This window comes from Scardinius erythrophthalmus (genome assembly GCF_964197995.2).
Source record: "Scardinius erythrophthalmus genome assembly, chromosome: 18".
Classification (NCBI taxonomy): Eukaryota; Metazoa; Chordata; class Actinopteri; order Cypriniformes; family Leuciscidae; genus Scardinius; species Scardinius erythrophthalmus.
The window spans coordinates 30,339,222-30,354,157 of NC_138238.1; the positions used below are offsets into that span (position 1 = coordinate 30,339,222).

The 14,936-nt window shown below is 37.7% G+C and overlaps 1 protein-coding gene across 5 annotated transcripts in view; it reads right to left on the minus strand.

The window, feature by feature from the left end:
* raraa (retinoic acid receptor, alpha a) overlaps window positions 1–14,936 on the minus strand; it is a 202,345-nt gene that overhangs the window by 28,209 nt on the left and 159,200 nt on the right. The window contains exon 1 of one of the 5 annotated variants that reach the window (XM_081393228.1): window positions 5,680–6,422. The exons of 3 other annotated variants lie outside the window; for them this stretch is intronic. In XM_081393228.1, the coding sequence (XP_081249354.1) occupies window positions 5,680–5,818 (139 nt within the window). In that variant the 5' untranslated portion in view covers window positions 5,819–6,422. Of the gene's footprint in view, window positions 1–5,679; window positions 6,423–14,936 lie in introns of those variants that run through there. One more of the 5 variants, XM_081393230.1, reaches the window with a different exon arrangement.

Consider the following 14,936-nt stretch of genomic DNA (forward strand, 5'->3'; position numbering starts at 1 on the left):
AAGAGCCAGGACATTTTTTTTTAATATAACTCCGATTACATTCGTCTGAAAGAAGAATATCATATAAACCTAGGGTGGCTTCAGGGTGAGTAAATCATGGGCTAATTTTCATTTTTGGGTGAACTATGCCTTTAAGGTACAGCCTGTTTGCTATGGTACAGAGAGTGGGTGGAAAATAGTCATGAAAAAATAAATTGAGATTGTTTTTGGAGCAAGAAACCATGACTCACTTTTTATGGATGTCAGGGAAAAATATCAGATGAAAAACATGAAAATCATTAACCATTTTGTCACAAATTATTGTAATAGCATACTTAATTCTACATGACTAAAACACTTTTAAATGAACCAGTCACACAAAAATGTAAGGGTAAAAAGACAGTAAGCCAAAATGAAAGAATAATTAAATGCGTTTTACATAATTTTCCCCCAATTATCATACAATTCCAAAATGTCAACAGATTCTGTCTGCTAACTGACCAACAAACAGAACATGTGAAAAGTATGTCACATCAACGTGCCCATATATTAGCACAGATCTCGGGAATGTAACATAAAGAAATAAGATTCCTTGACATCCAGAAATAAAAACAAACAAGCAAATTAGGAACATTCCTGGGACAATGAAAGGTGGCAGTCACTCTCACACATTCACAACTTCCCATTGTCTTCTGGAGTATTCAGAATCATATCGCTCACACAACTGAATTTCAACCATGTTTTAAGCCTTTGTTGCAATTCAGGATAGTTGGAGTTCAACTGGAGAGATTACCTCTGAGAACCCTGAAAGGAACCTAGTGTCACCAGAAACTATAAGCCAGTTGGACTGTTTTTGCAGAGTTTATGACAACACTGCTTGTATTAATGGAGATGTAAGCCTTCGTTCATTCACATAAACACTAGTCATCAACAAGGTTTCATGAAGACTAGTAATACAAAGTTAAAGTAGAGAAGGACTAAATGCAGTCCAAGCCTTTTGGTTAAGCAGCGAGTCACAGTCTTAATGAGTGAATTTACTGAGTCATTAATTAATTCATTAAACCGATTCATTCAAACGGCTGATTCAATTAGGAACAAAGCAAGCGAGTGTCTTTATGAATGGATCACTGATTTATTTATACATTTAAAAAAACATGTTACTCAAAATAAGAAGAGCTTCACATGCCTCCCCAGTCAGCTTTGGACATGTTTCACTATATTTGTGAGGACCTTTTCAAAGAACAAGAACAGCCAAACATAGACACAGTCTCCTTATTTCTATGAACACTTGTTTAAGTCTGCAAACATGCAGCGCATTTGGCACAAAAATACTTCCTGGTCTTAGGCCAATCATACGTCAGAGTCTGTTAGCAGATGTCATTCAAGTTCAGATGAAAGTATTCACTTTCAAGTGTTTTCTTTCCACCAGCTCACACACACGAACACACATAGAAATTAGTTCAGTACAAACATTCCTCCTACGTACAATAGAATTCTGATCCTCAGATAAGCTAAAGCAAAACTCAATTATCTGAAGCAGGCATGAGAGTTTGTGTGTGTGTGTATCAGTGCTTTCATCTGGTCCAGTCAGAGATGTTTTACTTTAATATAGTGCATTAAAATGCACATTCTTCCATAAAAAGAAATGTAAGTCTTGCGCAAATCTGTAAAGTTGAACAGGCTGCATTTCTTTTTGGCCTTAAACGCGTAATTGCTTCAATTGATTCATTGCTTCGATTTTGGGTTTGTTTGGATGGTTCATATAAAATTCATAGTTAAAAACAAAACAAAAAAAACTGTTCACTGATTTTTTTGTTCATCGATGTTTTTTATTCCATTTAAACAGATACTGCTCTGATTGTAAATATAGGCTACACCACCTTTCAAAAGAGTGGTATCACTTGGGGGACCTATAATGCCCTTTGAAAGTCTTGATTTTGTTTTCAGGGTCTACTAGAATAGGTTTTCATATATATATGTTTGTTTTTTCTTTGTTTTGTTTTTGCCCCCACAAATTTTACATTGTTGCAGCACCTCTCTTTCCAGTCTGTCAGTAACGCTCAGTTTAGTTCTGGTCTCAATGAAGCCCCCACTGCTAAAAAGCACAATGTGCTCTGATTGGTCGGATGGACCATTGCGTTTTTTTAATTAAAATTTTGATTTAAATTTCTGGATTAAGTTGTCTGAGATTACTGTTCAACACGGCGGCAAAAAAAAAAAAAAAAAAAAAAAAAACAATGTAAAAATAAGTGGAACAGGCATATATATATAAAATATTTAAACGAACCTGACTCTGTCACACTGCAGCTGCCATTACCTGAGATACGATCTTATACAAGAGCCTTTAAAGACATCCGGTTGAAGAAGCAGTTAATCGTATCAAAAAAATTATTTACCAGTGTCTCTTTTCTTTCCAAAGACTGATAGAATGAGCTCAGGTTGCATAAGAGTGAATACTTACTAAACATCTGGCTGACGATAAAAAAAAATCCCTTATACCATATCTCAAACCAGAATATCATAGAGACTTGGGATGGCCTCTTGTGACCTGGGTAACCTTAAAAAGCCATGACAACCAGCCACAAATGCACAAATGTTTTTCTTCAAATGCAATGCAAAGCACACACTTTTTCATAAAAAAATTTTTTAAAGGTATATCGCCCATTATCTGGTAACTTCCAAGTCAAACATCAAGGTAAAATTCATCTTTTGCTGCTTCTACAATGAATCAGTACTGACATAAGCAAGTCAATGACAACAGAGAGCGTTCCAGAGCACTCAATCCTAGTCCTTCTCAGAGAACTTAATATCGGACTGAATTCCTGCATGTCAGCTGAACACAGTAAAGGCCTGTTCGCATAAAGAACGATAACTCTAGTTAAATTAGGATATTTAAGTAGCTTTTATAAACATCCTTGAAAAAAAAAATTTGGTCCATCAAGTGAAAAAAAAACAAAAAAAACAGCGCAAATATATATATTGCTAATTCAATATTGACTGAACAATTTAAGGATGTTGAAAAACTGCATATATTGCTCCATATAAGACGGCAAGCTTGTGTAACATAACATTTAACACACATCACTCTCTGTGGATAAAGTGCTAAAGTGTCAATACACATCCTGTTATTAATTTAGCTGCAACAGTGCTAAAAGCTTCCTGTGTATATAAGTTAGTTTATTAATAGACAGAATTAGGAAAATGCCCAACTCTGACCCAAAATGACAAGAACACACACTGCATCGGTACACATCATACTTTCATCACCTTCCAAATTCTTAAGTAGGAACTTCTCACAAACACTTGAGGGCTATTATAGTTTCAATTCAGCTAGTGAGAAATGTGAAATATTTGCGTAGAAGAATTCATGCACATGGCTAACAGTTCGGTACACATACAGAAGGAGAGGCTGTTTTCTGTTGGGATATACCGCCGGTCACACACACTCTTCATAAGAGTAAGAGCTCAGAGAGACAACACATCACATGGCACAACAATGCATGTGAATGTGCAAAGCCATGAGATCCATGACTAGAATTTAAAAATAGAGAATGTAAGTAAGAACTGTACGCGTGTAAAGAGGAGTGTGTGTAAAGGTCTGTGGGTACAGCGTGAAGGGGAGTGTGTGTGTGTGTGTGTGTGTGTGTGTGTGAGTGACTGTCATGTGAATAAGAGGCAGCACATTCCTTCACGCTGAGGTGTGTAATCTCTCTGGAAACCCCTCCTCAGCGCTGAGAGAAGCCGACTATCAAAGATCAAGTTTGTTTGATCCAGACTGACCCCCCGTAAAGAGCCTGAGCCGTCAGTCTGAACGAACACATCAACACCCTCATTTCTCGCTCTTATTCATGAGCGAGTTATCATGCAGACCTTCTTCAGACTGTTATCCCAACATTATAACTGCTTATTTGCATAACTTTATATATTTTCAAACACATTTGCTTGGAATCAAATACAGTAATGCTGTGTTTCAACTCAGTCCTAGTTAGATTCATGGCATAAAAGTCAGAAAATACTTCCAAAACCAAGACTGGCAAAAAAGTGGACGATCCCTGTTGTGCTATATTAGATTTGCCAGAAACCACAAATGGCATGAGAAATAATATTTAGCATCCAAAAAATGTGTTGCAAAATTCAAACTGTATCAAGATTCTTTATGAATGTTGTACATTTTAAAGTTTCAAAGATGTCCGGATATGTGGGAGTGGAGTGCTCTTGCAAAACAGAAAAGTGCAGGGCTGATCAAGCAAACTGGAATTTATCATAATTCAAACACTATTTTAATATAGTAAATGGTGCATGTAAAAGCACACATGCAATGGCACATAAACAGCAGTTTCATTATGTAATTGAGTGCTATCAGAGAAGGCCTATAGTGCACTTTAGCCAAGAGTGAGGGTCTCCTGACGACTCAAAGTACACTTATATAAAGCATATCTTATCCATACTCCTCCAACAAAACCAAAATGTACTGATCTTTACTACAATGATGCTATTGAAGTGTTTTACCAGAAGAGATATTATAACTAATGTATCATTATGATCGCCCACCTTTTTTTTTTTTTTTTGTCCAGCCTTGGTTTTGAAAGTATTTTCTTAAAAATGAGATGATTACAGTGTGAGTTGATGGATATTTGGTTCTATAGCTTATCTTTGTTCGATATAGAATATGAATGTAAAAATGGTTTTAATGAACAAATGTAATTGTGTTTGTTGGGCTGAACTGAATGAATCCAGGACAAGTTGTTAACTGAGAAACTAGGTCAACCCTATGCATAATGTAATAATAATGTATGTGACTAGAGAATTTTTCATTTACTGAGGATCCCTGTGTTCACTGTAAAGAAAAAAAAATGCTGCCTTAAATTTTTAAGTACAATCAACTTAAATTGCATTAAACTCTAGTATAGCCTAATTTAAAAAAGTTTAACTTATTTTGATGAGCTAAAGCAATGCTAAAACATATGTTGTCATAACTTATTGATCATTTTTTACAGTGTTGGCTGAGAATCTGATGCACTTGATCTCAATACTGTGAATATTTCAGACACTCTTTTGGTAAGGTTTCAGTTTACGTCAATGTTTCTATGTCAAAGGTCATATGTCCTGTGACCCTGCGCGCCCCAGGTCACCATCCACAATGGCTCTAAAAGCTACACCACCAACTCCTGTTAGACTTCTGTTCAAATTTCTGTTCAATTCCTTTCTCTCATCATCACAGTCATCTCTCACATATAAAACACCATTTTCATCATTAAGCGCAACACAATTTCATAGTCACGAGTCTAGCCTTGCTTCGAATTTCATTCATATTCTTGCATGGTTCCATCAATGCTCAGCATGTCAATGGTCATAAGCAGCTCTCAAGAGCCAACCTTGCTTATATGAATGACTACATATTAGTATAACTGTCTGGTTGTTATCTTTACAACATTGGTTGGTAAGAAATAAACGAACATGTTAAATCCAGACGGGAAATCTGCATGCTCCTATGCAGACAGGAGCAGCAGTGTGCGCGCGTGTGCGTGTGCGCGAGCCCGTGTTTGTGTATAAGTGGGTCAACCAGCTGGATTTAAATATCAGTAGGCTAGCTATATGAATGACTAACACAGACTGAATCACATCAGCTGAACTAGAATGCCGTTTAGTTCAGGAGACTCTAGAAACATAAAGCGTTTTGCTGAATGAAAGTGCACGTACAGTGGTTGGATCCGCTCCAGTGCTGATGTCTGATGGATGAGCTGAAGGGATGTGGCATCTTGTCCGGGATCAGACATCCTCTGCTCTGATTATAGTAATCCATCATGAGGAAAGGGTTCACATCCACGCTCTCATACATGATCAGATCGGACTCGATTCCTCAATGAAACAGTCACGACTGTGCACTTCAACATAGAGCTTTAACAGAGAGATGAATCCATCCCAGAGATTCCCAGAGGAGATCAGGAACTACAGAAGCGAGTAAAACTAAAGCTGAAGTGCGTGTGCATGGTCAGAGATCCGGTTCGGTCCGATCAATGTCCGCTAAAATACTTTTTGCAAAAATATATTCACATAAAGAATCAACAATGTCCTCGTTTCAAAATGCGATTTCTAAGAAGTCTTTTAGACCGCATAGCCTATACTGTGTTCCTTTTTACTCCAAATCTTGATCGATTAATTAATACAATAGTTAAATACTGAACGGACGAGGCATCAATAAATCCATGAAATGTTCAGTGTTGAAAGGTGAGTTTGGTCCAGAATTATCTGCGAAGCTCCGATTTGATGATGTGATTATTTTGTCTCGCTTGTGTCCTCCTGATATCATCAAACTCGCGCAGCAATATTAAAGAGGTTCCTTTTAAATGTCTCGTGTCCTGCCGGTTAAAAAAACAGCACACAGAAGCGCGTTTAATAAGCTTGTGTGAGCTGCTGTTCGTGCGCGCGGAGCTGCTGAGAGTGTGAGAAGATCTTGACGAGAGCGAGCAGCTGTCTATAAGCCCCGCCCATTCGCGGTGACGAACCGATTGACTGCGTTCAGACCCCGCCCATATGCCGTCAATCTCCGCCCGCCTTAACGTCTCTATCTCCAAAGGCCCGCCCACATTACGTCGCTCTCACTTTTTAGTCAAGCAAAATAATGATGCAAGGTTTTTTTTATATATATATATAGCAGGCCTAGAATGTCCCTACACAAAAATAAATAAATACTAAGAAAAGAGCTAAAACAGTACCGCATGGTGTTTGTTAGCAATGTGGTCATCATGGGTTTGATTTCCAGGGAATGCATGAACTGAGAGAGTTAACATTTCTGATCACCTATCTATCTATCTATCTATCTATCTATCTATCTATCTATCTATCTATCTATCTATCTATCTATCTATCTATCTATCTATCTATCTATCTATCTATCTATCTATCTATCTATCTATCCATCTATCCATCTATCCATCTATCCATCCATCCATCCATCCATCCATCCATCCGAGAGGAGCTTTATTCAGTGTTCTATCAAACCAGCTGTAGTCAGCAGTAAATATTTGGAAATTTAAATTCATACAATCACACACTATGCATCAAACATTATTATTCCAGGATATATAATACATGTTGGAATTTAGATGAAACATAGTTTGATAGCAAACATTTTTATTACTTGTTTTTTTTTGATAGAAAACTTTTTTATTATTTATTTTTTTTTGTATTAGACAAGCACACATAACTGAAGAATAAACCTCATATATACTCCAGCTGTATATTTGGGGTAGCTCGTCAAAAAATGCATCAAGGATTAAACAGTAATAGCATCTCTTATTTGTCAAACCGTCACATTTTATGAATTTTATGACACGTCCTCTAAGTTTTCCTTTCTTAAAAAAAAACTTTAGGAATTCCTCCTTCTTTCAGTTCTCTCAAGTTTCATTTATCTCTCTCTCCATTCCGGCCTTACTAATTTGCCTAATGTTATGCAGCTGAACTTTTGCTGAACCCGTGGAAGCAGTCAGCCTCACCTCTCAATGACCCACTCCATGACACCGATTCGCTTCCATGCCTTTCTCATCTGACATCACACCACACAAAGGCGTTCCACCTTGTTCACCAGCCTTCACAACTACACGCAGCAAGAAGAGAGCTTTCTTTGAATGACACGCTGAAAGTTTCCAGAGAAACAGCCTCAGATGAGTCAAAAAACAACACCACCTTCTTGGAGCCTACAGCTTTTTGTGCATATCACTGTTTGTTTGTTTCTTCTCCATGGAAAATCGAAAGTATCAACTCAAAAGTTGAGTCAAAAAAGAGGAAACACCCTGAATTCACAGTGCACAAGATGAAATGCACCCTTAAGTCCTGATGTAATGTGATGTCTGTAAACCCTTGTTTTGCAAAACATTGTTCAAAAGTCATAGAAAAGTGATTCAACACTTAACAATACTGTTCCATTTATTAACATTAGTTAACATTAACTAACAATGAAAAAATATTTCTAAAGCATTAATTGTTGATGTCAATTTCTTTACTAATTATTGTAAAGGGTTGTCAACTCTTCAAAGTCTAAAGGTGTTTTGACACAATGTCATTGCATTAAAAAACGAAAAATATAAAACCAGGTGGCGTTCATTTTAAAGAAAGAAAGCACAAACCAAGTTTTCAAGCAAAAATAAAGAAGGTTGTTAGGTCTGAAATGATAAATCAATAGATATGCTGTTCAAAATGAAGATGGGTATTGTGCCCGTTTGTGGATCATGGTCCCATTATCGGAACACAGTTAATGTGATGAACTACACCTGTGGATACTCCGCTAGAACACCTGAGTAAACTTGAGGGGAACCGACTTCATGGCTGCGTCCGAAAGCTTAAAAATGCTGCCTTTGGAGGATGCATTCCAAAGTAGAAATGTATCGAGGCATGTCGGAATGCAGTGTTAGCTCCACTTCCTGTCTCCTGAGAGACCTTCATCCGATTTCTGAAGGCAGCAGATCTATCCTTTGTTTCTTTTGATATCCCACAATCCTGTGCGTTTTTGACCAACATTTTCCACTTTTTATGTAATTTCTAGCGTGAAATTACTGTTGTACTAATGAAATATTCACTAAGTTATCACCAAAGCTCTCTATTTATCTAATTTTCCTGCGTTCACACCATGTCATAATTATGTAAATAAAGCTCTTTATGCTTTCTAATCGCTCTCACGGTACGTTAATGTCATACACCGATCAGTCTGCACACTAAGTCGAAACACACTTTAAATCTGCAGTGGTCAGGTGATACAAGTCATAGCTCTCAGAGTTTACACACTGTAATTACAAGTTCTACAAGCACGTGAAGGCTTTTTACAGCTCAGAATCATTAAAGTAATTACGACATGCTACTAGCTTTGAGATTTATTTGACTAATGCAATGAAATATATAACATAATGTGAGCACCGTATGTCCACAGTATGTTGTGAATTTGGGTCAATGGATATCAAGTGTTGTGTACTCCTGAGTCAAATGTCACAGTGATCCTAAGCAGAGGGTGAATATAAAACTGTGTGTGTTTTAATGCAGTACCTGCTGATAAGATAGTGAACTCAGCATTCCTCTATAGCACTCCAGTCCTTCTCCGCTCTACAATAATGGCAGTTTAATTGCTGGCAACAGTTTTAATTAACTCTAATAACACTGTCACATACAAAGTTCAAAGTTGCAAAAAAATATGAATTATATCACTTGATATAGTAATATTATTGAAGAGACAAACAAACAGATAAAGGTCACTTTTCTATTTAATCTATTTAATTTAAAGGGGGGGTACAATGGTGTTTCATGTATTCAGAGTTGTTTACACTGTTAAAGAGATGGATTCTCATGCTAAACATGGGCAAAGTTTAAAAAAAATATTTTGGACGAATAACGGAGAATTTCTGTGCCGAAAATCTTACTTCCGGGTTGGTGCAAGTTTCGGCTGTTTTTTTTTCGATCGTGGATCTAATGACGTAGATCAGAGTGGAACTCCTTATATGAGCATTTTTCTCAGAAAAGCGCGCCCGCGCACACGTCGACCAGAGGAGAGCGAGACCGCGCACATCAACGCGCTTCAACAGGAAATCATCGGCAGCCAGCGCTGCATAGGATTTGTTCAAGAATGTCTCCAAAAAAGTGTGTATTTGGATGTGAGGGAAAGCTTACCGTGTTCAGCTTTCCAAAGAACCCAGTGTTACAGGAACAGTGGATGCAGTTTGTTTTTCCGGGGCAGCAACGGAGTGTAGGAAGTGCGGTTGTGTGTTCTGGTCATTTCAGTGACGAATGTTTTATTAACAAGGCTCAGGTCGACGCTGGATTTGCAAATCGTTTGCTATTAAAACGTGGAGCGGTCCCAGTGATAAAAGACCCCAGTCATGTAAGTACAACTGGATCAGATTTCTGTCTTTTGCTGGAAATCAAGCACTACCGCTTGACTCTATAGCTCCGCCTCCAGGACCTCGGCTTTTCCCGGAGAGAATCGGAAAGCTGTTTTTTCTTTTAAAATTATAATAAAACTAAACACTTTTTGGAGATATTAAGGATGCACTACTACTCTATAGGTACTCAAGATTAACATGAGATTAGGTGAAACTGTGCATGTTATGTATCCTTTAAAAAGAGCAAGACAACTAATCTAGGTTTATTAAAACCAGGTTCAAAACAATGTTTAAATGTAACCCTGAAAAGTTGGAAGAAGTTTTACATTTTGGTGAAACTGATTCCCTGCCTATGGTCTGAGACGCTGACCCCAAAAATGGATGGATGAATTATTAGATAAACCTTAACAGAATCTTAACGCTTAATGGTGCAAGCAACTCTATCCCTCATACGGTACGTACAGGGAGTCTGAGAGTGAATATGTGTGTGTTTCAAGAGTTTCATTTAGCATGAACTTCATCAGAAAGAGGAAATGGGGTGTGAGATTTTTGTGACTCACTGGGAAGGATGGGTGAAAACCTAATTGTGTTGTGTAAAATATCTCAACACTGAGAGAAGTGCATTTATTCTAAAACTATTTCTTAATTTAAACCTCATTAACACATGGCAGATTACATAAGAGACACACACAAAGGCTCTGATGAGTGACCTCCCCCCCATGACAGGGCAGCCAGTGTTTGAGTGTGGTGATAAAGGGGGGATAAGGGGGTAAAGGTGGGTTTATGGGCCAGACTAATGGCAGTAATTGTGGATAGAACCTTTGAGGGTGTTAAACTATTTTTATAACCCACACTAAAATATATTATTTCCTGGAAGTTAAGAAAGGTGCCCTAAAACCAGGACAATAGTGTTTGGCCTTAAACGGGACACATAGGTTGTCATCAGCCAAATGCAGCTTTTTCAAATGCATTAGGTTGGTCTTTTCAAGGTTGCCGTACCTACCCGAATAAATTCTCAGAAGGTCTCTCCATGGAAAAGTGTAAAATGACAGAAATAAAAGCTTGCATTGATGTTGAACTCGAGTTCCCTGGAAGAGCACACTTTTATTTTTATGCAGAGTTCTAGGAGCCCAATCTTAAAAGCTCTAAACCCTTTTAAAATTAATTTGAGTAACATAAATTGGGGGCTCATCCAGGGTCTTCAAGGAAGGTCAAAATTCTCCTACTGAAAAATCATAATGTTTAAATCTAATGTTTGAGTGATCTACTAAAATCCTGATGATTTTGCAGAACAAGTATCTCTTGATTTGATCTTAATGTAAATGCGTTTTTTAGGTTTCCCCAACAAAATGGTCTCAGAATTTAGATTTTGTGTTTTGGTGCAGTAACAAAAATGTATTTGAGGCATTTGTACTGTTTGAATGACAAATTGGAGTATTGCAACATCATTTGGGTTTGACTTCCTCCAACGCCCATGCCTCTAAGCGCCACACAGTTTGTGTTGTTCTAATACCAATAAATCCCTCCTCAAACCAAACACAGCTTTTCATCTTTTAGTGCAATGCCAAAAGGAGGAAAGACTGAGGAAACTCTAGCTGTGAACTAAGCCCACAGGGACGAGCTCTGAGCTAGTCTGCTCTTGGATCATTGAGCCTGTGCATTAGATTTTAAGATGTGGTTTAACTAGGCAGGATGAAATCAGGAATCTGGGATTGGTGATGTGGGAACACTTTTTTCAGCACATTGTGAAATAACTAACTTTTATTGTAACAACTAATATTTGAACAAGCATACATGTTACTTAGTTCTCGGATATATGTAAAAATGGCTTTTAAAATAAACTTTTATTTCTTTCAAACTCAGTAAAAGCTTAAAAGAAGAATATTTCTGTCATTTGATGGGCCCTAAATGACCTCCATAGTATTTTTCCTCCATCAACAGCTTGGTTACCCACATTCTTCAAAATATCTTCTTCTGTTCAGCAGAAGAAAGAAATCCAACAACTTGAGAACTATCGCTTTAAGTGCATCAAAGCTGTAACAGCCATAATAAATCTAGACACACAACTGACTTCTGGACACACAACAGACCTCCACACGGCCTTGCATTGTAGCTTTATCCTCTCTGACCCATAATTTCTCAAACACAGAGAGGCATGGCCCCTTTAATGTGCCCTATAGTGCATGCTTAAGCATTTATGGCACACGCTGCTGCTCTGGCAAGAGGTCTTTATGGCATGCAGCTGATGTACGGCAGCCATTACATGCTGTAATGACCAATATACACCTTTACCCAAACAGTCTTTTCATAGAGAAACCATACATCACTAACGTAGGCACCATTTACACCTGGAATGAAAGGGATAGTTAACCCAAAAATTTAAATTCTGTCATCATTTTCTGTGCCCTCATGTCGTTCCAAACCTATACGCATTTCTTTCTTCTGCAGAACACAAAAACAGATATTTTGAAGAATGTTGGTAATCAACCAGTTTTGGTTCCCTTTGACTTTCATTGTTTTTTTTTGTTTTTTTTGTCGTCCATATAATGGAAGTCAATGGAAACCAAACTTCATTACAAACATTCCTCAAAATATCTTGAAAATCATACAGGTTTGGAACGACACGAGGGTGAGTAAAATATTAGAATTTTCATTTTTGGGTGGACTATCCTTTTAAAGAAGCAGTTCGGAACTATTTTACTTTTTTTTTTTTGGGGGGCGAATTGGCGGCTAAATCACGTGAATTTGTATGTTCTCATCTGTATGTTTTTGCACAATCTGCTTACTCACCATGTTTTTGTATGAGTCACATCGCACAAATTCATACAAAATCGCCCTCCTCGTAAAACAGATCCGTAAAATAGTTAACGGATACCATGAGACTATACAATTCTATAAAGAAAGTTGGCAAATGGTCCAGATTAGAGGTCAACCCTTATCCAAGAGAGCCATTGTCCTGTAGAGTTTAGCTCCAACCCTAATCAAACACACCTGAACAAGCTAATCAAGGTCTTCAGGATTGCTGGAAATTCACAAGAAGGAGTGTTGAAGCAAGCTGGAAATAAACTTTGTCTACAGAAGCAGGGGTGAAATTATGTGGTTGGTTGCAAAAACTCTTTAGACTAGTCTTAATAAATAAAATGTAAGACTGGTCATAACTTTTTATGTCAAATTACATCAAACCGTAGATTGGTCAAATTTGAATTCAAAAAGTTAGACTCATTACCCATTGGCTACCTGCTAGTAGGTCAGACTAGTTATTAAGTCTTAACATGGTGGCTATGTTTATGTAACTGGCCACTGGTCTAGATCCATAATGAAGGTGCATCAGGCACAACAAGAAATCTAGCTTTAGTTACAAAATAAACGGGTTGGTCAAAATAAATGATGAGAAGCTTGTGGAAAAAATAACGTACCACAATCACAGACGTTCCTATTTCAAACGAGATTTTATTTCTTATAGGACGCCCGATTTAGCTGAAAAACTGGTATTTTTTAACCAATATTGTGTGAGAGACAGATTTGTTCAATTCAGACGGGATTAAGATCACAAAGATCACCTGACCTCTGGAAAAACCAGACCTGTCCAAATAGGGTTATAGTCGGTGAGAGAGAGGAAGAGTAAGATCATGGTTTTACTTTATTTCACACTGATCTAATGTAGCAGATTCACAAGACGCTGTGGTTTCTGATGCACACTCACTCTGTCCATTCATCCATCTATCTATCGCAAAGTAGCTGTAAAAGCCCATTCTCGTGATGTTGAGCTGGAGTAAGCCAAAAAAGAAACATTCTCGGCTTGAGAGCTGCTGGAGAGGATTAGACCATTGTGAGTGTTGGATGGGGGAGGGGGGACACTTTGAATGGATTTCATGTGTGTGTTTGTGTCCTCTGCGTGCCGTTATGACACTCCCCCAAACATGACATGAACTTGAGACCAGCCCCAGGTCATCAAAACACATCTGATACACAGCATACAAACAGCAGTGTGACTGTATTTGTGCAAGATACACACAGTTAGCATTGTTGTAGAGACAGAAGCCCCTTTTCCAACAGTGGGACTGGAGCTACTGTCCAATCAGCAGCCGTTCCATGAGTTTACACAGCAGAAAAGGAAGTTCTTCACATTGGCCCATTAAACCTGTCATGAACGAGGAACCGATACGTGAATTGAATTGTATTTGTTATATATTTAAATTCGGACCATTGCTTGTTATTAAAGCTATAACGCCTACTGTATAATATTTGATACATTCATTTCTAAAGCTTATAAATTATCAACACTATCAAAACTTGCTGAAAAACCTGTTTGTACACAACCTACTACATGCCTTCAGGCGTCTGATTGATAGTTTACACTTTTTTTAGTAAGTAAAAGGCTATTAGTATTAGTATAATTCTAAAAATGTTCACCTTCAGGTCATGAAACACAAGTCTTTTTGCTGTGAAATCTTAACTGTTTTTTAGACATAGACATACATAACATAAGAATATCTTTTATATTGCTATTAATATTTCAAGCCACGGGTTTTACCATGTTGTGAACATTTACTGGACTGCAAGCAACTTAGGTTTACTTGATTATGTATACATCATTTTTTTTTTAGAACAATCATGTTAAAATGTGAGCATCAAATATATCTCCCATATAACGCATACCTCGGGTCTTTATTGACCAGGGATATTGTTCACTACCCTCCTCCTCATTACATTTTTTAAAGTTAGACATCAATCTTCTTAGCATTCCTCAATCTATTCATTTTAAAGGGCACCTATTATGCAAAATTCACTTTTACATGGTGTTTGAACATAAATGTGTTTTGGCAGTGTGTGTACACAACCACCCTATAATGATAAAAATCCACCCAGTGCCTTTTTTTTAATCCCCATAAATCATAAGCACTGTCTCAGAACAAGCTGTTCTCAGATTTGAGGCAATGTGACGTCACTTTGCACAGGCCCCGCCCACTACTGTTGAGTGACACTTCAGTTTGAGCATAGACCCGCCCTGAGTGAGCTGGACACAGAGTCCGCCATTGTTCGACGCTTGATCAGCTGTAGACAAGAATGTCTCCTAAGCGATCAAGGTGT